General features: G+C 36.6%; 1 protein-coding gene across 10 annotated transcripts in view; it reads right to left on the minus strand.

Annotated features, from left to right (window-relative positions):
- The window catches only part of DOCK7 (dedicator of cytokinesis 7), a 236,897-nt gene that overhangs the window by 22,375 nt on the left and 189,239 nt on the right, over nt 1-25,283 (minus strand). For 5 of the 10 annotated variants that reach the window (XM_086717165.1, XM_086717168.1, XM_086717170.1 and 2 more), the window contains 10 exons: nt 23,952-24,048; nt 20,841-20,937; nt 20,590-20,724; nt 18,873-19,025; nt 16,009-16,167; nt 14,986-15,086; nt 13,497-13,689; nt 11,716-11,859; nt 8,497-8,628; nt 6,934-6,948 (listed from right to left, as the gene is read on the minus strand). In XM_086717165.1, the coding sequence (XP_086573291.1) occupies nt 6,934-6,948; nt 8,497-8,628; nt 11,716-11,859; nt 13,497-13,689; nt 14,986-15,086; nt 16,009-16,167; nt 18,873-19,025; nt 20,590-20,724; nt 20,841-20,937; nt 23,952-24,048 (1,226 nt within the window). The remainder of the gene's footprint in view (nt 1-6,933; nt 6,949-8,496; nt 8,629-11,715; nt 11,860-13,496; nt 13,690-14,985; nt 15,087-16,008; nt 16,168-18,872; nt 19,026-20,589; nt 20,725-20,840; nt 20,938-23,951; nt 24,049-25,283) is intronic. The other 5 variants (XM_086717167.1, XM_086717166.1, XM_086717171.1 and 2 more) reach the window with 1 other exon arrangement.

The following is a 25,283-nucleotide window of genomic DNA, read 5'->3' on the forward strand; positions in this document are numbered from 1 at the left end:
TGAAGGCACTGCATGGAAAGTGAAAATGGCATTTGAGAAAATCAACGATTTGTGATAGTTAGGTTTCAAAAATGTCATACACATGTGTAGATATACATTACTACTTTTTAAAAACCACAAATACTAGGGGCGCCTGGGTGGCTCAGTCGGTTAAGTGTCCGACTTCGGCTCAGGTCATGATCTCGTTCGTGAGTTCGAGCCCCACATTGGGCTCTGTGCTGACAGCTCAGAGCCTGGAGCCTGCTTCAGATTCTGTGTCTCCCTCTCTCTCTGCCCCTGCCTAGCTTGCTGCCTCTCCCTCTCAAAAATAAGTAAACATTTAAAAAATTAATTAAATAAAGAAAAACCACAAATACTAACGTTTTCTTATTCTGGCTCTATTCCTCTCAGAGGTTTCCAACTTCAAACACTATTCCAAATCTTTAATATTGTGGCTTTTTAAATATGTGAAGACTGCTATTAGGCCTTGTTTCCCTTAGCTAAACTCTCCAGTTGTCAATCATCTTTATATGATAGGAATTACTATCTTGTTTACATTTTATCAGTTTTTCAAGGCCACCTTTCAACGTGTGGAATCCCAGAAATAGACACAATATTGCTGATGTGATCTGATCAGTGCAGGGATTAGTGGGCTCACTGACTCCCTCCATATAAACGTGAATTTTATTAATGCAGCTTGTAACTAGTTAGTAGGCTTAAACTTCTTATTTACTTTCTCATACTGACATTCAGATCAAGGAAAAAAAGTATTGAGTGCTGATAATGTGTTAGACACTATTCATACTCAGTAATATGAAAATAAAAATAAAAATAAAAAGACTTGGCCTCTCAAGAAAGTAAAGGATATACTAAAATAATTACAGTAAAAATGGTCATGTGCTGTAATAAAAAGTGGTATTGAGAAAGGAAAGATTAATCCTGCTGGAGTCAGATCTCAAAAGAGGTGACACACAGGGTTCTACAACTCAAAAGAATGGCTAAGTGGATGTGGGAAGGAAGGAAAGAAGAGAGAGAAAGCAGAGAGAGAAAGAAAGAAAAGTCGTAGAAAGGCACAAAACAGAATGTGAGGGAAACCACTCATCCATTCACATATTTATTTAGTGCCTACTATATGGCGGCAAACTGTTCTAGATGTTTGTGAGAAATCAGTGAACAGAAGAGACAAAGAGTGTGGTCAGGGTGGGTCTCACCAAAAGGGGACATGTGAGCAAAGATGTGACGGAGGTGTGAGAGTGATTTATGTGGACCTGTGGGGAAAAGCATTCCAGGCAGAAGCCTACCCAGTATGTTTGAGGAACAGGAAGGTGGCTAGTGCAGTTGAAGGGGAGTGTGCAAGAGGTAAAATGGAGTAGATCAGAGTTAACTCTAAGGAGTTACTGGAACTGAGAATGAATGTGTGTGCACTGGCATGAGAGAGGGAACAGCAGCAGAAGGAAGACTAAGAGTTTGAGGAAATTTAGCTTCAATTTACAAAGAGTTCCCTAGTGTAAAACGATGGACTCTACATGTTCATGAAAGCATAATTATACATATAGTTTCCTCCTCAGGAAAAACCTCACTTCATTTTATTTCCTCCTCAGTTCTGGACCACAGGATGACACTGGTTTTCTACTTTCCTATCGCCTTGCCTCTCTTTTTTCTAGCATTACTTTTCCTTACGGCCATGAATTCTTTCTGAGATTCCTATCATCTCCACACTCCAACTTAATTCTTCCTTGGAAGTTCTACTTATTGGTTCCACAATCTCATGGGATGAAACCATGTCCCAGACAAGGAAATCCATCTACTCATCTATCTATGTCTCCAATGGCGAGATGTCTTATAACAAATGGATTTCAAATCTTTTCTACTTTTGTTATCTTTATTTAGCAAGAACATTCTATTGAGTTGGTTGTGTACTTCTATAATAATATCACTACTAAAACTTTTATCCTCACGCAACTGTTTTCTGCTACACTTTCTTCAAGGTAATTGATTTCCAGAAAAGCATACCACTATTTCATACAGTGGTAATTTCTGTCCCTCCTCGTCTACCAGATCTATTTCTCTTATAGAGCACAAACATTTTTTATCAGTTTATTTAGCCATAGATGTCAGCTTGGGAACATAACACCTCTTAGACTTCATTAGCCAAAATGTGTTAACATAAGTAGCGGTGATGATGATGATGATGATGATGTTATAGTAACAACAATAAAAATAATCTCTAATGTTTTTATTTTATTTATTAAAAAAAAATTTTTTTTTAATGTTTTTTATTTATTTTTGAGACAGAGAGAGACAGAGCATGAACGGGGGAGGGGCAGAGAGAGAGAGAGGGAGCCACAGAATCGGAAGCAGGCTCCAGGCTCTGAGCCATCAGCCCAGAGCCTGACGCGGGGCTCGAACTCACGGACCTCGAGATCGTGACCTGAGCCGAAGTCGGACGCTTAACCGACTGAGCCACCCAGGCGCCCCAAAAAATAATCTCTAATGTTTTTAAATGACTTACTATGTGCTATACACTGGCTATCCCCTTTACATGCATCATTGTTAATTCTTATCACAATTATGAGATAGGTATCATTTTTTCACTCTCATTTTATAGAGGAGGAAAAAGTAATTTGCCCAAGGTCACACTGTTACTCAGTGTTGGAGCTGGGAGTTAAAGACCAATATATTTGACACCTTAAGTCCAAGTTCTTAATTAAGGTACAAAAATCCCAGGGGCGCCTGGGTGGCTCAGTTGACTGGGCGTTTGACTTCAGCTCAGGTCATGATCTCACCATTCGCGGGTCCAAGCCTCATGTTGGGCTCTGTGCTGATAGCTCAGAGCCTGGAGCCTGCTTTAGATTCTGTGTCTCCTCTCTCTCCACCCCTCCTCTGCTTGCACTTACCTCTCTCTCTCAAAAATAAATAAAAACATTAAAAAAAATAAGCTATAAAAATCCCTATGCCCTATATACTGATACACAAACACTAGGACACCAGTATGATCTCTAAGCTATCTTCCACTTCTCTTATGTTTTCCTTGGTAATTTTTGACAATTTCCTTGAGTAAGCCTTTTGAGAATTACTGGATACCTCCCATCCTATGGTTTGTCTTTCTCTATGTTACAACACTGTCCTCTACCATAGTTGTTTTTGCATGCTTGCATTTCTTTCCTTCCATACTCTAATACGATAACCAGGTTGGTGATTCACCTACTGAACATATTCTGAGATATATCCTACTACATTTCTTATCAGAAGGTCAGTTTTTACCATTACATGGCCAGTCCGGGAAAAAGAAATCACATCTAATATCATCTACACAGTACATGTTTGCTGTCCATAGCTTTCTTTTTCTCCTGAAGAGTAGCATAAGGGCAGAACACAATCAGCAGTACAGCACTGTCAGGTGCTCAGTCATGGGTCTGTACCAATTATCAGGGAGTCACTAACTACCCAAAAGGCATCTCCTCCTGAAGATAAGATTCTTCCTACCTATTATGTTTTCCTTAACTTTCTTAATATCTGACTTAACATTCCAGAGGTAAAGACTATGCTCTTAGAATTTTCTTCATTCCCTTCTTTCAGAGACTACCCCCACCTCCATTATATTGCAGTTCCCAATTCTGCTCTACCTTTACTTGCTTAGATAAGTTAATTTATCTCACTTAGCTTTAGCATGGCATAAAGCATATAAAAATTCAACAGCAACCACTGCACCAGAACTATAGCCAATATTTCTGAGCATACAAAAACCAAACACTGCCTCACATTCATGTCCATCCAGCCAAATGACAAGAGGTAAGACATAGCCCTTTTCCGTGCTTCAATCTCAAAAGTTAGGGTGCCCCACTTTTCTTTAGTGGTCCAGCAGGAAGAGTTTGGCTTCACAAAGCTAATAAGCCCACCTTCTCTAGCCTTTCTGGAGAATATAAGATATACCTACTAGGGTGGTGATATTCCCTTTAAAGAAAAATGTTATCTTTTAAGAAAAAAAAATTGGGGCGCCTGGGTGGCGCAGTCGGTTAAGCGTCCGACTTCAGCCAGGTCACGATCTCACGGTCCGTGAGTTCCAGCCCCGCGTCGGGCTCTGGGCTGATGGCTCAGAGCCTGGAGCCTGTTTCCGATTCTGTGTCTCCCTCTCTCTCTGCCCCTCCCCCGTTCATGCTCTGTCTCTCTCTGTCCCCAAAAAATAAATAAACATTAAAAAAAAAAAAAAAAAAAGAAAAAAAATTGAGGGGTGCCTGGGTGGCTCAGTAGGTTAAGTGTCTGACCTCAGCTTAGGTCATGATCTAATGGTTCATGGGTTCATTCAAGCCCCACGTTGGGCTCTGTTTTGACAGCTCAGAGCCTGAAGCCTGCTTCAGGTTCTGTGTCTGCCTCTCTCTCTGCCCCTCCCCCGCTCATGCTCTGTGTCTCTCTCAAAAATAAATAAACATTAAAAAATTAAAAAGAAAAAAATTGAGAAAAGTGTCATATGACTATAACCAATGTTTGGGGATTGATTATTCTGAAAAATTCAAACTTGCATTAATCTACTTCTGAAATTGATCACTGTTGCACATATGGATAAATACATCTTTTAGAAATGAAACACACACACAAAATATGAAATCAGTATAAGAATTTCCATATAGAAATTCAGTATTTCTTTTTCTAAAAATATTTTTAAAATGTAGTCATAAGAAAGAAATGATTAAAAAACATTTTATTTCCTATTATTTTAAGAAAAATAAATGGGCTTGGGAAAAAGTGAATACTACGTAGCCATTAAGGTACTGAAACTGCCAGAGCAGATAACAGCCACCATGATTTAAGAAGAGTTCATGATTTGTTATTTTGCATGATTAAACACTTTACCAAACTGTTAAGTGTCAAGTTTTAGAGTTATCTTTTACACACAGACACACGCACGCGCACACACATACACACACACATCCCTCAAAAGCTTTGCCAACTCAAATAATTTGTACCAAATAAAACAGCATAATGAAAAATGAAACACACTAATATATAAGCCCAGGTAGTGGGCTATAAGTCAGGTAGTGAGTTACCAATTCAAAGAGCCTTTCTACAATGTATAAGTCATCCTTACTGGATATTAAACCAGTTAGACTTCTTTGAGAATACTAGGATATTAGCTAGGAAACATAGCTTTCAGAAAAAAATGAAATCACTGAAGTTTTCCCAGAGTCAAAAAGAAAAATATTCACAAGATAGGAACTTACCACAATAGACAATAGTAAAAGTAGGGAGTAGGGTCAGCAACCAGGGGCAAGAGAGAAGAGAAAACAGAAAGCATTTTAATTAGGGAAATTTCAAAACAAATAAGCAGCAAATGGTAGCAAACACATTTTTAAAATGCAAGCATCCATTTAAGTTTTACAAGGGAAAAAGCAAAAAACAAACGTGCAACAATTTTAGAAGCTACAAAGCTAAAAGTCCAGTGAAAGGCAGTGACAAGAATATAAACAAAAAAAAAAAGTCTGTGTGACTTTTACCATGCAATCAACATGATGACAGAATGGTATTAATGTCATAACCAGTGAAAATTATACCTTTCAGGGGTCGATTTAGCATCAAGCAGACTAGTAATAAACTGCTCAGAGGTTTCAATGTGTCTTTTCTCATGCCTACTTTTCAGCTAATTTCATTTCATGTTAGGAAATCCCTAAGGAACTGTACCACTCACAGATTAACCATGGCAAGCCTCTTTCTAGATCTCTTCACTGAGCCACAAAAAATGAGGAATTATATATTAGATATTAATAAGATCATATGCATTTAATCTGGAGAATTAAGGTAGATGTACAAGTACTGGCTTCGTCTGAAGAAAAGCAAAAGGTGGGGACTAACTCAGAAATGAAAGAAACATAGCAATAACGTTTATTCCCAAGGTTTTCTATTTGGGTCCCCAAATAAGGACTGTAGTACAAAACCAGAGAAAGCCTACGCTGTTGAACCAACATAAATCTGACCTCAAAGTGAGAGGCAAAGCAGACAACTGTACAAATATACCTAGCTTAAAATAAACCTGATTAATACCTTGCTTTACCTCGTCAACATAAAGTAGGCCACAGTTTATAGAATTCTTTCCTTCCCAGAGAGATTTAAAACAACAGCAATCAATTCTTCCTGGCTTTTTTTCAGGTAAAATCTGATTCACATAGAACTTTTCACAAGCCTACCTACTACATAAAAGGAAGCATATGTAGTCTTCATTAAACACGAATTATCAAACTGTCAGTACAGGAGGTCAAAGTAAATTTCATGTTCTCTCAGTCTCTTTATCCCTTCTGCCAACAAAATTTAAATGACAAAGTGAATTTCCTTCCTCAGTATTGCTTCTACTCAAGGTGAAGTGACTCCAGATCAAATCAACACATTATTTCATCAATTCTAAGACGCACGTTTTTTGGGGCCCACATTTTAATATCTCTGTAGTTAGCATTCATCTTTCCACTGATGGCTGTTGTGCTTTAATACGTTTTTTTTCTTCTTTCTTAAAGGCATATAAAATAATGGTATGTCTTACAATTGATGGCGTCTTTGATCAGATGAAATATGGTATTTTTTAGTTACACCTCTGAGCAATAACACATAAATCGACCTCTGTAAAATGAGGTGAAACAGTATGGTTAAAAAAAGAAATCTGTGTGTAAATGTTGATGAAAGAAAATGCTTCAAAGGATAAAAACAAACTAAAGTGATGACAAAGTGGCTCATTTACCAAAGAATCTCATTAGTGTAACATAGGAATTTCCATGCACTGCCTGCAACCTCTTAATAAATTGCTTAAAATAACTTAACAGTATTTTAACAAAATTTCTTTGGTTAATGAATTCAGTTGATAGCAGATAGCAACAGAATGCCCACAGCTAGCACATGTGGGCAAAGCATTGGCATAAGAAATCTGATCAAATCAATCTATTAGTGTCTTTAACTAACTAAAACATTACCTACCTCCCAGCCAGTACTCTGTATAATAAAAAGTAAAAAAGGGCAAGTCATAAAAAAAACTGTTTCAAAAGAACAAAAAAAGGCCAAAAGGAACTTCAGCAGTGTAAGGTACCATATATCGTAAATTCTTCTCCGCGAATAGAGGACAGCAGGATATTTTAAACACCATATTCTTTCACTTGAGATCTGTGATAATTTTATAAACTGCTTGTTCAAAACCTAGTAGTTAAAATTTCATCTTTTAAAAACTCTAATAAGGGAAAGTACACTTTTGGTGAAAAAGAGACAGCTGCTTGTTTCATGAATGTGTCTGAATTAGATCTCTAACTACAGGGAGTTGCGCTTTGCTGAACTACCCAGGGTAAACTGGAACAGAAATCACAATTTTGCTCAGATGCTTATGATACAAATGTATGAAAATTTCTTGCAAACTACCAGCTCCAGGTGTTCCAGACCTGCCGTGTAATTTGCACTTTACAGCTCTAGAAGCTGGGATGAGGCTCCTTTGACAGTATATGTACAACTGACTATAAAAAGACCCACCTGTTACCATTATGAATCCTAATAAATCTCCTGCAACTTCAGTGTTTTAGTAGTGATAATAAAATAGTGGCTTAACAGTGTAGCAGCCCTGTTTTAAGACGATTAACGTTTTTCAGATTCTATCAATTCATCTAGAATAGCTTAGTTCATGGCAAGAAAGAGGTCAAGCTGACAGAGGGTACAGCAGGACTAGTAATGAATACAAAAGTAGATAATCAATACTCCACTTCCTTCTTAGATGATGGTAATAGCAGATAACAGCACAGGTAGCCCAGAGAAGGGAATGGAAAAATGGGGAAGGAGGAGGCTCAATAAGATATTTCAGAGTATTTTAACAGAGCCCAGATTTTAGTTTCATTTTTTGTTAATCAATTGCTAATAGTTGACTTCATTTTTTAAACCAAGCTTATGCTAATTTTAATTTTGGTGATAATATGTGGATTCCATGAACTATAAACAAGTACTAAAATCATACTATTATAATCGAATAAACATAAGATAACCGTTTTATTCATTATTTTCACTAAATACTATTTTCATGTTAGAAATATATTAAAGGATGACTGAATGGAACATCTAGGAAAAACAGTTACCGTTGAGTTGAAAACATTAACAATATTAGTCTATTAGACTTTAATATCATTTAATAAAAAACTACCTTACATATAAAAATTTTTGGCAGCAAAAGAAATCCATGTAAAAATCAGATTTATAATTTTAACCCATACTGTGAAACAAAAAGAACTCATGATTTAAAAAAAATTTGCTAACTACTAATTAGTTTTTAAAAGTGAAGAAAAAAACTGTGTAGAAAATTTAGGATGATCATTATCTACTCTAAGTAAATTCATTTTTTGTTAATGAGTCTGCTCTGGCCATGAACCATCATTTTGACATTGTTCATTTATAATCTGATTAAAATGGTCATTTCATTGGATCTAGTTTGACATCAGTACAAAGCAACACTAATGCTTTTAGACAGTTTTCTCCATTTACACTGAAGCTAGAAATTGCAGTCATTACCTGATGAACAATTTTGCTGAATGCTTCTTGAAGTTTACCATGAATTGTGGATAGTTTCTTTGCATCCCGATTAGCTTCATGAATAGGAATAAGTACTTTGTAAACCTCGTTTACTGCTTCATACATGCCAGCCTATAAAAATAATGTTATATGTTTTCTGTTACATTGATATTAAAGTAAATAATTACAATTTATGAATTCACAATATTTCTACTAAGGCAATACCAATGACACTTTCCCAATAGGACATAAAAATTAACACTACTAATGTTTAATTTTATTAACTCTTAATAAAAGAATTTTGCACAACGTATTGATTCCTCCAGATGGATGGTTGGATGGTGTATGTGTGTGTGTGTATTTAACATATGTTAAGTTTAAATTTCTGTTTAAGTTAAATTGAATATTTTGCTATCTACCCAGTAATTACTTCACTAGTGTGTCGGTACTTACTAGTGTCGGTACTTACACAGGCATATAAACTATTGCAGAATTCTGAGCAGTGGAATAAAAGAAATCTAATTATTAATTATTACACTGGTCACAGATATCAGATAACTTGTGGCCTCCTGGCAAACTAAAATTATTTACATTTCTAAAATATTTTTTTTTCAATGTTTTTTTTTTTAATTTTTATTTTTTATTTTTTTTATTTTTGGGACAGAGAGAGACAGAGCATGAACGGGGGAGGGGCAGAGAGAGAGGGAGACACAGAATCGGAAACAGGCTCCAGGCTCTGAGCCATCAGCCCAGAGCCCGACGCGGGGCTCGAACTCACGGACCGTGAGATCACGACCTGGCTGAAGTCGGACGCTTAACCGACTGCGCCACCCAGGAGCCCCTACATTTCTAAAATATTAAATTGGCACAGGAAATCTTACTGGAAATATCCAATGGGAAAATATCACTTGTCTTTCACAAAATGTAAGAAGGTTCTAAGCTACCAGATTTTATTCCACTAGGGGGCAGTTAGCCAGTGGCTGGCCAAGGGTTGCTCTGCCTATAATCAAAGTGATGGACAAAATGTGTTTGTACTGCTATTCTGTTTTCTTGTCCTTAATAATGAATTGGTGGCTGTAGTGAAGGAAGAAAGAGATGTTTTCCAAGAGCCACTGAATTCATATTACCACACAAATTAGCAAACATATTTTCCCAAGGAAATAAACATACGGTTCTGATATTTTCCAGTAAAAGTTCACAGGAATTTATGCAATCATATAACTATAATAGTGAAATAAATACAGTGTAACTAAAATGCCCCAGTAATTATTATAATTAAGATTAAACGGATTCACTGAAAAACAGTGAATTTCATAATTATATGCTATTACAAAAGAACTTCTGTAATACAGGCCACTGCACTACTGTGAATTATTAAAATTACACACATACACACAAACACAGAGTGTGTATTTATTAAAATATTCCATTAATAGCAAAAAAAACATTTTTTCCCTGCTAGTTCAGATCACGTAAAATGAAACTCAAGGAGCAGGGATCCAGGGGAGCAATCAGAACAGTTGAAGGCCTCACACAGGAAATTTTATTTTATTTTTCAGACAGGAAATTTTAAAATGGTCAATCACCTAACATTCTTAGAGTCTCTGAATAATTATATTTATGTAAACTCATTCTAAACATCAGTAATGATGAATAGGATGATAATGGCAAACAGTAATACTTATTTGGAGCCAGCCATTGTGATAAGCAGTTTACATATATCAACTCATTTAATCCTAACAAGACTCCTACGTGATAGGTACTATTCTTAGATGCATTTAAATAGATGAGAAAAATGAATCATTGATAGGTTGAGTAATTTGTGCCTGAAGTGATTTAACTACTAAGGTAGCAGAGGCAGGATTTGAAGTCTTGTTGTATGCCTTCTAAATCGATGCCTTTAACCAATACATTGCAAGGTAGGGTTAAGGCCAGGAGAATATCCAATTTCCAATAGCAGTACAATGGTGAAGAAGGGCAGCATTGCATATTACGTTAAGTTTCCCTCTTCCCCCAACATGAACTTCAAGACTCCTTATCCGTGGTGCTGGGACACTAAATACTCAGCAGAAATGTCAGAAAAGTCCTGGGGCACCTGGGTGGCTCAGTCAGTTAAGCATCTGACTCTTGATTTGGGCTCAGGTCATGATCTCACAGTTCGTGAAGTCATGCCCCACATCGGGCTCTGCGCTGACAGTGCAGAGCCTGCTTGGGATTCTCTCTCTCTCTCCCTCTCTCTGCCCTTTCCCCTGTTTGCACTCCCCCTCTCTCTCTTCTCTCAAATAAATGTTAAAATTTTTTTTTTTTTTTTATGAAAGAAAGTAAGCAGGGATTTGGCTAACTATCTTTCCCTTCTTTAATAATCACCCCATCTAAGGGGTGCCTGGGTGGCTCAGTCGGTTAAGCATCTGACTTCAGCTCAGGTCACAATCTGTGGTTTGGGAGTCTAGCCTCACATCAGGCTCTGTGCTAACAGCTCAGAGCCTGGAGCCTCCTTCTGATTCTGTGTTTCCCCCTCTCTCTGCCCCTCCATGCTCATGCTCTCTGTCTCTCAATAATAAGTAAACGTTAAAAAATGATTTGATTAACAAAACTGCTTCAATTCTTCACATAAAGATAGGGAGGGACAAGGACTGGGGTTACATAGCATGGGACATTAGGTCAGGCAAGGGAACTAGGAGATAGTTCATAAAGTTCCTGATAAGTAAGCTCCAGGACTCTAACATCTACCTAATAGAGGTCCCTATGCAACCCATGAGATGACTGGCTATAATTTTCCTGAGCACCAGGGCAACATCTGACATACTAAAAAGAAGATTCTTCCTTTCATTCAACAGACCAGCTCTATAGCTACAGCCGTGTTAGTCAGCTTGAACAGGAACTTAAATCATCCAGAGGTTTTCTGTTTTGTTCTGTTTTTTAATTTTAAGGTTTTAGAAAATGTCTGGTGCTAAAAGATTTATAAACTCCTAAAAAATCTGTTGTAGACTAAGTGATGGTTCATAAATAAGCAAACAAAAAATACTGGAGAATATGACAATTAAGATAAAAAGGAGTAAGCAATGATGAATCTATAGATAAGATCTGGTCTCAGTTCTTAAGGTACTTGGAGAAAACTAGTATAAAGGAAGAGCAGGGTCACAGGCAGAGAGAATACACATGTCATTAATAATCCAGAGGTATGTATCTGGGGAAAGAGAATGAACAGGAGTCATCTACCATAGAGAAAGAAGCAGCTGCTTGTTCCAGTAATCCCACGAGTCCTGTCTCAGTAAAGTACTTTCCAGAGCAGATACCTTCTTCATCTGGAGATACCACGTCATCTGAGACTGCAGATTCTTCTAAAACATTAGAAGAAATATTCTGGGGGAAAAAGTTGAAATGGCTTTAGATATGGAATTTCTTAGCATGGAAGATGTGTGTGAAGAAGTAACTGAAAATGAAATATAAATAGCAGCTTCAGTTTAAAAAGGGGGTGGGTAGTCAATGCAAAGATAAAAGACAAATTTCCAGAATCTTTCTCTGTTTTGGAGATGACAATCAAATGGTACCATTACTGTCAGGTAACTTTTCCATTAATAAAAACTGTGACAATGAAAAATATGAAAAATCATGGGCTAAGGAAAATAGCAATATGATACAGGACATCTCTAGAGACTTAAACGGTCTTTACTTTTAACTTCAATGATCTTGTCAAAACTCCCCAAGAGGAAAATTCAAGTATGAAATGGTGTTTTGGCTTGCTTAACAAACATTGAGTTAATGAAAAAACTCAGGTAAAACTCTTACCCAATGAGACTGGGATCAGCCATTATTTCCAAAAAAGAAATAATACATACTACCTTAAATATTTTAACCTAAACATTTACAGCAGATAGACTCATCTGACATTTTTTTGAAGTCGATCTCAGGCCTTTTCTTTGTGTATGGGTCTCCAGATCAGATTTTCATGTAATCTCTCTTGACTAGACAGCAATAACGCAATCTTCATTTAATATTTCCAGTTCTGGGGGTGCCTGAGTGTCTTGGTCCGTTGAGCATATGACTCTTGATTTTGGTTCAAGTCCTGATCTCAAGTTGTGGGATCAAGCCCTGCTCTCTGGGCGCCATGCTGAGTGTAGAACCTGTTTAAGATTCTCTCTTTCTCTCCCCCTTTCTTTCCCTCTGCCCCTCTCCCCAGCTCATACTCTCCCTCTCTCTCTAAAAAAAAAAAAAATAGATTTCCAGTTCTGGTTTCTTCAGAGTAAAAACTTGAAACTTAAAAGGTTATCAAATTATCCTAGATTTCTAGGAGATTTCTCCCCAATCTTTTGTAGTTGGCCCAAAATTAATTCAATAGCAACTGTTGTGGAGACTCACTTTTATCAAGTCTTTGCAAAACATTTAACTTAGTTTTCAGAGAAACAATGACTGACTTTCTTTCTTCATTCAGATTTCACCAGAGGACATAACATGTAATTAAATTTTGTAATTTCCCAGATCTGGCATTAACGGGTTTTGAAAAAAGCAAAGAAAGCATAACTGACTTCTGGTAAGCAAAGATTTCAACTAGTAGGTCAGAGGTATGTAACCCTAGTAGGGAGCAAACTATCATCTCTGAGCCATGGTGTCTGCACATTTTATACAGGTATTGGAGAATGTTGGGTTATCTGATGTCTTAAGTAAAAGCCAATTGAGAGTTTCTACTGTATTCTGATTCTCAGCATTTTGGGTATATTTCATAGATGCTATGAAGCCCCTAGCAGTATAGGCAAAGAGAATAAATCTACTTAGCACTGATATTTAGAGGTAAAAAAAAAAAATGAGGAAAGAAAACTAACACGGAATACTCTTTAAAAATGTATTCATGACAGTGACAGAGAACTGTTAATTTATCTTGTGAAACATCACCTTCAGTCTTTATGCTGTCCTTACAAGCTGAGTGAATCTTAACAGCAGTGAGAAAAGTTACAACTATGAAGGACATACCTCGATTTAATGTAAACCTGGCAGATTCCTACCTGAAATGTTACACATCCCACAGGAAGGTATTTGCGGTCCTCCAGCATGCTCAAATACTCAGCAACAAGGGCTGCGGAGTGGACAAGGCACTGGGCAGCTTCAGCATGATTGCTGCGTTCTGAGTGTTTGCCAGCCATGTTCTGCAACCACGTCAACCGCAGATCTGGAGAGGTCTGGTAGCCCTTGGCAATTCTAATTGGAACACAAATTCTTTTCAGTTAGCATTTGTTTCCCAAGCTGGAAGAGAGTTTACACTGCTTGTTTAGTGTTTACCTAGAGAGGTTTCCGTTATTGAACACAACCTATTAAGACAAGTTTTCAAATGGTATGAAAGTGTCTTTAAGTATGTTTAAAGAAGTAACTGTGGGCCCATGCAATGGTTAATAGATGCTTTTTTGTAGGGGGACTAAAAAATGACATGGTATCAGTAAGGGAAAGCTATGGGAATTTACGTGTTCGTTAGGGGACTATAAAGAAATTTCATCGTCAAGAAAAAAGATCTATAAGATAGTATCATCGCATCATATTTATTTTAAGTAAAATGTTTGTTTTATTTGTGTCTTAAAAGACTCCAAAACTGTAAAAAGAGAGGGTCGTATGGCAAAGTTTTACTTGCAGTTTTCAAGATATAAATAGGAATTACAAATTTCTCAAAATGTGCTCCTGCAAGTATCATGTTATAGGCACAACCATATTTAAAATCAGGAAAATTAATGTTAGAACATTAATACACTGTATTTTCTTCCTAAAGGGCTGATTTTTACATTTAAAATATGGGTCTTGGGTGTCTGCATGAAATCTAGGGCACGTGATCCCAAGGTGCTAAATATGTATCAATTATTTTTAAAAATCCTCATTTTTGATAATCAATAAATATACTAAACAATTATGCATAGTTCCCAGAGAAGTGACACAGGGGATCTGATCTACCATTAGAAAATGACTTAAGTAATTCTGGTATGTTTATTTTTTTATCCAGTGTTTTCTGTATGTTTTACCAATTTATTTTTTATTTAAATCCCAGTTAGTTACCATACAGTGTAATATTAGTTTCAGGTAACGAATTTAGTGATTCATCACTTACATACAACACCCAGTGCTCATCACAACCAGTACCCCTCTTGATGCCCGTCACCCATTTAACCCATCCCCCTGCCCATCCTTCCTCCAGTAACTATCAGTTTATTCTCTACAGTTAAGAGTCTTTTTGTGGTTCTTTTTATGGCTGAGTAATATCCCATTGTGTATATATGCCACATCTTCATTCATTCATCAGTCAATGGACATTTGGGCTATTTCCACAATTTGGCTATTGTTGATAATGCTGCTATAAACATCGGGGTGCACGTAGCCCTTCAAATTAGTATTTTTGTATCCTTTGGGTAAATACCTATTAGTGCAATTGCTGGATTGTAGGGTATTTCTATTTTTAACTTTAACTAATTTAAACCCATTATACGAGGTATAAATGAATCAAACAAATGATACCTGTACATTAGATCAATCAACATTTCAGGATCTTCCTGGTGTTCCTTCATTTTAACAGTATCAGAAAGAATCATATGGAGATTGAAAACCAAATCTTGAACCTGAAGCAGAGAATTTTATAAAAAACATTCTTTAATTATCATTTATTCACAGTCACCGCATTAGTTTGGAAGATATTTTAGATAAATATCTGAAGATTGCAAAACAAATAATATGATACTGATAGAGTTCTAAAGAATGCGGGCATGCTGGGGTATGGTGAGTAAAGGGTAGTAAACTTTATACTAATTCCTGAGCTGGCTGGGTTTCGTTTTTTGTTTTTTTTTGTTTTTTTTTTCTTTCAGTTTTCTCATCTGGAAACAAGTAGAACTAGAACTAGAAATAAAATGTAGGGATATATAGGATTCAAGAGGAAAACACAAAAGGATATCCTCTCCTATGTTTCTGATTCTACCAAAACGTAGTTTGTAAAAACTTTACTTTTTAAGGCAAATTACTGTTTCATTAATAAGTAGGAATAATATTTCATCATAAAGTTTCCTATTTATTTATACGGTGTCTACTATTTGTTGTATTTGTTATGAATTCACAGACTTACATACCAAAGATATCAACCTTTCCAAGAAGGAAGCATGGCTTATTGAAACAAAAAGATTTAGCACTATCTATGGCCTAGGATACGTGGCTTGAAAGAAAAATATAGGTTTTAAAAAACAAAATTTGATTTAACAATTTAGAAACTGTCTATTTATAATTCTATTTCAGGGGCGCCTGGGTGGCGCAGTCGGTTAAGCGTCCGACTTCAGCCAGGTCACAATCTCGCGGTCCGGGAGTTCGAGCCCCGCGTCAGGCTCTGGGCTGATGGCTCAGAGCCTGGAGCCTGTTTCCGATTCTGTGTCTCCCTCTCTCTCTGCCCCTCCCCTGTTCATGCTCTGTCTCTCTCTGTCCCAAAAATAAATAAACGTTGAAAAAAAAATTTATAATTCTATTTCAGTTAATTATCTAGAAAGCAGTGTTTCTGACCTGATCAGGAAATGTTGTTTCCCTCAATTCCAGATCTTCTTCAGCATACGTCAATATAGTCTTTAGAGAACGTCTTAAGAATTCCTCATTAAAATTTTGAGATGTGCCCACCAAGGAAGACAGTGACATGGTTACCTGCATTTTAACTCTAGCAAAGTTCTGTAACAGAGAAATTGTCAGGTCAGCATTTAATACAGAAAACCTTAAAAGAAAAAAGTTTATATTTTTTTTACTTGCTAAATGAAAAAGTAAAAAAAAAAAAATACCATTCCAAATAGTTATAAAAAATTTTTAGAAAGTAATAAAATATACATATTAAAATCTTATTTTAAAACCTTAAAACAAGACATAAAACAGAGTTTTGCTAAGAATAATATGCTACAAACAGAGTAAAAAAACAAAGCCATGTCTTAGAATTGAATTAGGGGCTCCTGGGTGGCTCAGTCGGTTAAGTGTCTGACTCTTGACTTTGGCTCAGGTCATGATCTCATGGTTCGTGTTCGAGCTCCGCATCTCTACCAGTGCAGAGCCTGCTTGGGAGTCTCTCTCTTCCCCCCTCCCTCTCTCTGACCCCTCCTCCCCTCATGTGCACACACTCTCTCTCTCTCTCTCTCTCTCTCTCTCTCTCAAAATAAATAAATAAACTTTAAAAAAAAAGTATGGGGTTGCATGCTTGGCTAAGTTGGTTGAGCATCCAAGTCTCTCTTGGTTTTGGCTCAGGTCATGATCCCAGGGTCAAGGTATCAGCTCCATGCCTTCTTAAGATTCTTTCTCCACCTGCCCCTCTTGCCTGCTCGCATGCACGTGTGCTCGTTTACTCTCTCTCTCTCTCAAATAAAAAAACATATGAACTTTAGGAAGGAAAGCAGAAATAAACAAAAGGCAGAATAAATAAGAAACTCAAGGCAAAAACAAAAACCAGAAATAGAGGACATAAAATAGGAGGTTACATGTGAGCTCACAATACTTGAAAAAAAAAAAAGATAAAAGACATTTAAACTTATAATTGGTAAAAGAAAGAAAGGATGTCATGGAGAGCACATAAGGGATTACAGGACAGAGCAATACTGAGAAAAGGAACCACAATAATTGGAAATTTTAGAAGTGTTAAAAAAGAAAAGAAAAATGATAGACAAAAAGTAAAGCAAAACAGATCCAACATATGTATGTCTGTTTGGGAAAAACCCTAAACCCTGGAAGAAAATATTCTATTTTACATTCAAGAAAACATTCTGAAATAAATTGAAAGCAGACATCATGTGGCTGAGAAAATTAACAAACATTGGTCAATACCAAGACCCATTCTAAAAAAGGTATTTAATTTTAAATCTAAAGAAAGAATCCCTAGAGCAGCTGGGAGGGGAAAAGTTATTTAAAAGGGAAGAAAGTATCAGGTCATCTTCAGATACCTCTACAACAATATGTAAAGCCAGAAGATGATGATATTCAAGTATCTTTTTTTTTCTTTTTTTCTATTAAGTGTTCTTTATCTGGTACATTTTACTGATCTTTCCCACCACACCCTTTTTTTAAATTCAGTCTTGGGCAAAAAATTTCATAACCATCTTTGCTGTCCTTTAAATATAGAAAACACAAAACAATCAAGAATGTGAGAAATACTATTCCCAAGAACTATCTTGAGTAAACAACTAAAGGACAATATGTAGCCCAATAAGAGAGGATTAAAGCAAAAAAAAAAAAAAAAAAAAAAAAGTAACAAAAGATATAACAGTTATGAGTATCAGTTTACTAAATAGATAATAGAGATAATAAAAGAGAAATAAACTATGTGTAGGCTATAAATCATCTCCTTCAGTCCAAGTGGACCAAAACCAAAAAAGGGTATAGAAAAATAGAATAATATAACTAATATGGTATATTTAACTCAGTACTCTGAAATAAAGAACACCTTTCTTTTTAAATGCTTAACATTTATTTCATGTCCACAGTACAAAAAATGAGACATAGTATCTACGTTGTATAATCACACTGCAATAAAACTGATAATTAATATCCAAACTTTGTAACAAAATGGACTGTCAACTCTTCCAGTTAAAAGTACAAACTGGGGCCTGGGTGGCTCAGTCAGTTAAGCATCTGACTTCAGCTCAGGTCATGAACTCGCGGTTTGTGGGTTTGAGCCCTGCGTGGGGCTCTGTGCTGACAGCTCAGAGCCTGCAGCCTGCTTCAGATTCTGTGTCTCCCTCTCTCTCTGTTCCTCCCCCACTTGTGCACTCGTTCCCTCTCTCTCTCTCTCTCTCTCTCTCTCTCAAAAATAAAGAGGAAAAAAAATTTTTTTTTAAAGTACAAACTGAAATTACAAAATACCTACAAAACAAGAATATGGAAAACTGTATTCAGAATCAATGAGATACTAATAAAAAGTGCTCCAAGGACAATCCTTGGCCTTAAATACGTACATAAGTAAAAAAAAAAAAAATGATGTAAACATTTGAATCAAAATTGCAAAAAAATACAACACATGAATATATGATCAAAAAAAAAATACTTTAACAAAAACATGGAATTCTTCAGACTGGTATATAGTCATAAAATATCAAATCAAGATTTTGATTTGATTTTGATTTTAATTTTCTTTATCTGTATTTTCTTTTTACTTAATGATAATAATTAAATTTTCCAAAAGCTCAAGATACATTTATATTCTAATTTTTACTACTATATTTTATCTTTAGTGCAGGAAGCAAAACTGGAGATTCAGATTTTTAAGATATACACGCAATGAGAAATATCAACGCAGTCTTAGTCTCAAAAAAAAAAAAAATTCCATGCTCCCCCCAAAACACATTTACCAGACATTGCAGGAGTTATATTTCATTATGAATCCAGAGATAAATACTTACATTACCAATTTCAAAGTTCTGTCTCATAAGTAGGTACAGTGAGGCACTGGCATGTGACCGTATTGTACTAATGCTGCTGCTACAGTGTCGGAGAAGCCGGAGGCATAAGTCAGCACACTGCTCTGTTTCTTCTTCAAACAAGAGTTCAGGGAACTGTAAACAGACAAACAAAAACAAAAACACCAACACTGAACTGATGCAGTAGAAGTTCCAGAGATATATTAACATAGCCTGAACTAGAGATGTGTTAGTATAGCCCAGTTTTTTTTTTTTAAAGTTTTTATTTATTTTTGGGACAGAGAGAGACAGAGCATGAACGGGGGAGGGCAGAGAGAGAGGGAGACACAGAATCGGAAACAGGCTCCAGGCTCCGAGCCATCAGCCCAGAGCCTGACGCGGGGCTCGAACTCACGGACCCCGAGATCGTGACCTGGACCACGAGATCGTGACCTGGCTGAAGTCGGAGGCTTAACCGACTGTGCCACCCAGGCGCCCCAGTATAGCCCAGTTTTAAAAAACAGTTCAGCAATGTTTGCTAATCGGCTAATATTGACAGATTGGGATTGAATACTGAATATGTCACTTATTAGCCAGTAGTGTAATGTTGGACAATGTCTCATCCATAAAATGGACCTAACGGTATTATTTACACGGGACTATGGGACTATCTGAGTAAGATTAGACACTATGCATAAAACAATATAGTAACCATAACCAACATGTAATAATTCTATTAATATGTTTTATTATAAAATGCTATATAAGTAATATTCATTAGTTCAAGTTTTAACAGCTCTGCATTCCACATTAGATGACTATGATGAAATAGATACCTTCAAGATTTAAGAATATACCTACGTTCAGAAAACCAACATAGGAAATAAATATCTGAAGTAGCTGAACAAATGGAAGTACCTCCTATTCATCCACGGGGTAAGTTAATGTCAACGGAATGAACTACTTATACCTTAAATTCTTAAATAAATCAAGTTAATGACAGAAGGAGGTTAAGAGAAAACAAGGAAAGCCCCATATTTTAAATCAGTTATTAATTTCAAGCTCTTCTCCACAACAAAACTTTTTTTTTAATGTTTATTTTTGAGAGAGAGTGAGACAAGAGTGTGAACAGGGAAGGGGCAGAGAGGGAGACACAGAACCCGAAGCAGGCCCCAGGCTCCGAGCCACCAACAGAGAGCCCGACGCAGGGCTCGAACTCACAAACTGTGAGATCGTGACCTGAGCCGAAGTCAGACACTTAACTGACTGAACCACTCAGGCGCCCCCAAAACTACTGTTTTTTAAGCCCCAAACTGGTTACAAGTGATCCAAATAAGAGAGAACTGAAAAGGCAACTAGTAGAAGAGAGGCAAAAAAGAATCATGGGTCTTAGGTTATTATTAAAATTTTTTTTCAATTTTTTAATCTTTATTTATTTTTGAGAGACAGCATGTGAGCAGGGGAGGAGCAGAAAGAGAGGGAGACAAAGAATCTGAAGCAGGCTCCAGGCTCCGAGCTGTCAGCACAGAGCCTGATGCGGGGCACGAATCCACAAACCGTGAGATCATGACCTGAGCCAAAGTCAGAAGCTCAACCGACTGAGCCACCCAGGCGCCCCTTAAAATTTTTACTATATTAACCAAGGAGTGTTAAACGATCTTAGACAATATAAAGAAAGAAAGCCAAGTTGGACAAGACTGAAGGTACAAAAATAACCTACCTTTGAAACCAGGGCTCTCTGTGTAGCGAAACAGTGTTGTAGATAAACTGCACTTTGGTTACAGGCCATGCTATGCAGTAGGACTTTTAGCACCCCACCAAGGATGCTCTCTTTGGATTCTGTTACAGAAACCGTCTGCAATTTAAAAATAAATAAATTTTAAAAATAGATGAATTATGGCTCAATAAATGTTTTCTGCTCAATAAATTCACCAAATCTATACTTTAAATCCTTCTTGTTTGTGTTCTTACCTGGACAACAATCTCTAATGTATCCAAAATGATTAGGTTTGCTTCAGTAGCCAGATTTCCATCAATCAGTGCTTCATGCTCAATCTCTGCTCTTGATCTAATACAAAATATTATAAGTATATTTACCTTTTAAAAGGGCCAATAGATCCACAATTCAAAAAAGACTTAAAGATACATAGAAATAAAAAACTTGGAACCATTTGTCAGTATTTGCCTTAAAGAAAACTTCTAAGAGAATAAAAAGACAATTATTTTACACATTATAAGTGTTTTCTTTTACCCTACATTTTGTCAACCACGTCAGTACAGATTTTCACATCCCATTGTAATTCTACAATACCATTGAAAACAAATGTTTAGCTTTCAGAGATGTGGCAAACGCAGGAGCATATTTTTTATTCTCAATGGCACAGACACTAGGTGGTGCTATGTGGGCTTGTATTTAGGGCTGCTTCATGTAACGCAATACTCAAAATGTTTAGTGTTCATCTTACTCCTTCAAGGATTTTCGACATATTTACTTAGGATAAAAGTACTTATTTTTTTCCAAATTGTCACCTAATTTCTCAGTATTTTTGTTATCAAAAATAGAAAAAAATTTTGCTATAGATTTTTGATACAGCAATTTTGATACAGAAAGTGATTTAACTCTTCCCCAAACTCTGGACAGAATCACTCAATAGAAACAAAACAAACTGATGCAATAAAGTGGTTTTCTTAAAGACTAGTATTTATTAAAAATATAAAGAGTAATATTAAGAATAGCTCCATATGATTTATGGGTAAAATTGATGTTTATTTTAGTAGTGATAGATAGATAGATAGATAGATAGATAGATAGATAGACATAGAAACAATTACACCTACATAGACAAAACAAACACATAAATCAAGGTGGAAGAACAAGAACATTTTAAATGTTAACTTTTCAAAGTTTCTGGATGTTTAAACCTCTGAATCTTTATTACTACCACTTAGGAGAATAGTTCATGAATTTACATTTTATAAATTAAAGGAGAAAATACAACATAGTTAGAATTAAATTGGGAAATATATATATGTTCAAACTTAAAATTTCAGCAAGATTTTGTGAAAAAACCTGACAATAACATGATGGTTTAAACAAAAAGAATCGGGAAAACACCAAAAAAAAAAAAAAAAGCTTCCTTAAAACACAGCAAGACATGCAGAGAAAACACATTATACAAATGCAAAAGAAAGCAATATACTAATATCATAGCATCTCACTGCTTTGTGATTTCTTTTTTTTTTTAAGTTTATTTATTTATTTAGAGAGAGAGAGAGCGAGTGCACACGTGCACACCAGCAGAGGAGGGGCAAAGAGAGAGGGAAAGAGAATCCAAGCAGGCTCTGTGCTGTCAATGCAGAGCCCCACTTGGGGCTCGAACTCACAAACCGTGAGATCAAGACCTGAGCCAAAGAACAAGAGTCATATGCTCGACTGACTGAGCCACCTGGCAGCCCTATCCTTTGTGATTTCTAAAAAACAAAACACACCTGCAAAAAATAAAGAAATGGACTTGAACAGACGAGGAGAGAAAAGTGGATATACTCAAAGTTTAAGAATTTTTAAGTATTTATATTGTATTTAATACCTGCTATAGTCTGAGTATTTGTGTCATCACAAAATTCATGTTAAAAATCTAATGCCCAAGGTGATAGTATTAGCAGGTAGGGTCTTTGGAAGGTAATTAGGTCATCAGGGCAGAGCCCTCATGAATGGGGATTAATGCCTTTATGAAAGAGGCCCAGGGAGTCTGCTTGCTCTTCCACCAAAGACAGCATTCTTGCTGTAACCCTGATGAGGGCCTTCACTAGACATCAAACTGAAGGTGCCATGATCTTGGAATTCCCAGCCTCCAAAACTGTCAGAAATAAATTGCTTTTGTTTATAAGCAATGCACTGTGTTCTGTTTTGTTACAGCCTGAAGAGACTACGACAGTTTCTGGTAATCCAAATTCTCATCTATGTGGTAGCAAGTCTGTGATTTCTCACTCTACTGGCTTGCATAAGGCAGTGTTTCCTATGGTCTATGATGTTACTATCTGTGTACTTCTGCAAGTTTATCTGTGAAAATCCTTGAAAGCCTGGTCTGAAGATGGTCCTCAGGTAGCGTGACTGAGCAGCCTGGTTTACTTTAGGACAGGACTGAGGGATTCCCTGGGATGAACATTCAGTGCTAACACTGGGTGTAGTACTAGGCAAACCTGAATGAGCTTGTCATCATTTTCTCAAAGTTTATTGGGCCAGTCAAGCTACTTGAGGCCTAACTTGTAATTACAAATTCTCAAGACAAAAATTTCAGCCCCTTGACTCAATGCCAAGTTTCAAGCTAAGCAATTTTACCTGAGGTCACATGGGCAGTAAGAAGGGATTATTTTTGGTGCCCCTTACACTGAAGGTCCAGCTCATTAGGTACAAGCTCTCAGGAAGTGCACTTTTAGTTGTTTTTGGCAGTAGGGGTCAATTAGTGTTCCTAGCTTACCTCCATGCTAGAAACAGAAGACCTGTAGTGTTTCTCTGTTTCTCTTAATTATATTTTAAGCTCCAAGAGGACAAAGATTAGCTTTCTAATTCTTGGATCCCTGAAATATGAAGTTCAGTGCACTCTCAAATTACATTAAAAAACTGTTGCAGAATGTATTTCAAAGGCATATTTTTGGAGACAGTTGTTGGAGACAAAATGGGTAACATTTTGCTTTACTATACCACATGAAAAATTCTTCCCCTAAATATTTTTTAATCTAAAATTTAAACATTAAATATAACTGGGCGCCTGGGTGTCTCTGTTGGTTAAGTGTCCGACTCTCGATTCTGGCTCAGGTCATGATCTCACAGTTCATGGGATTGAGGCTGTCAGCACAGAGCCTGCTGAGGATTTTCTCTCTCTCTCTCTCTCTCTCTCTCCTCCCTTCCCTCACTCACACACATGCGCTCTCTCAAAACAAATAGACATCAAAAAAATGAAACCTATTTCGTTGTCTAAGATTTGAATACCTAATATATATATAAAACAATAAAATTAGCCATTTTCCTCCTGCATTTGAAATCCAACAAGCCCATCAGTAACATAAAATACGTTATATTACTTGTCAAGCTTCTCAGTGTTTTGACGCCAGTGAGTCATATCCTTTCTCCACCTCAGATTTTCTTGACTTCCAAAGGCACTTCCAGATGGGCTTCTCTCTGTCAAATAAATTTCAAAACCATTTTTAAAGTGCTGTTTCATTTGGACCACCTATATGTATATTTGCAAATATATAAGATATACTGCACAATGTTAACTTTATACACAGCCATTTTATCCTCATTACAGGTCACAAAAACTAACGATGGTACTTTTTATTAAAAATGTTTTATGGGGCGCCCGGGTGGCTCTGTCAGTTAAGCATCCAACTTCGGCTCAGGTCATGATCTCATGGCTCTTGAGTTCAAGACCCACATCAGGTTCTGTGCTGACAGTCTGGAGCCTGGAGCCTGCTTCAGATTCTGTGTCTCCCTCTCTCTCTGCCCCTCCTCTGCTCACGCTCTGACTCTCTCTCTCTCTCAAAAATTTTTTTCACTTTTTTATAACAGTTATAGCAGAAATATATTACCTGCATTATATATAAAAAAACCAAATGCCCTTTTATATAAGCAAACTTTCTAACACTGTTTTCTCTGAACCTAAACCATGGCTTATTAGGCCCTACGTGGGTCTTATAAGACCTTATTTCCTACCACACTCTCTCTCCTACTTATGCCACCACACTTATTTTGTGTGTGTTTTCTATATATGCTCCTGATTTAGGACCTCTGTAATAGTGGTTGTTCCTCTTATGTGACTGTGCTTCCCACAAATTTTCATTGACCAATCATTCATCACCTCCACATAAAGGTCTTCCCCAACTCCCCAACACTTCCTTTCCTCTTAATTGGCTTTAGTTCTCTCCACAGCACTTATCATCACAAGAATATAAGCTACTTAAGAATGGAGATTATGCCTATTTTGTCCACCCCTTTATGTTTAGGGTTGACAAGGTGTCTGGCAATACTGAAGTTCAGTAAGCTTTTCTTTAATACAGAAACAAAGTAAGAAGGATTCCTAAAACAATTAGGAATTATTATTTGGTCCACAGAAGACAGGACAGGAGAAAGAAGAGGGCTTTCATACAAGGCTTCTGGGATAGAAAGCAGACAGAATGCTGTGGGCTCCCAGAAGGGGCAGCAGTGACAGAACTGGATCATACAAATCCAGAAGTGAAGAAGGTATTGAGAATTGTGGAGAGATTTACACTTAAAGGAAGGAATTAGCCATGACTTCAGACTTTCAACTAGAAAACTAATGCTTCTTTTTGAAAAGCCTGAGATTTTAAATTGGTTGGGAGAATGCAAAGAAAAAGGAAAGTAAAAATTTAGAGTCCAAGTAGAAATTTTAAAAA

The sequence above is a fragment of the Puma concolor genome, chromosome C1 (genome assembly GCF_028749965.1).
Source record: "Puma concolor isolate L17-30 chromosome C1, mPumCon1.1.hap2, whole genome shotgun sequence".
NCBI classification, from domain to species: Eukaryota; Metazoa; Chordata; class Mammalia; order Carnivora; family Felidae; genus Puma; species Puma concolor.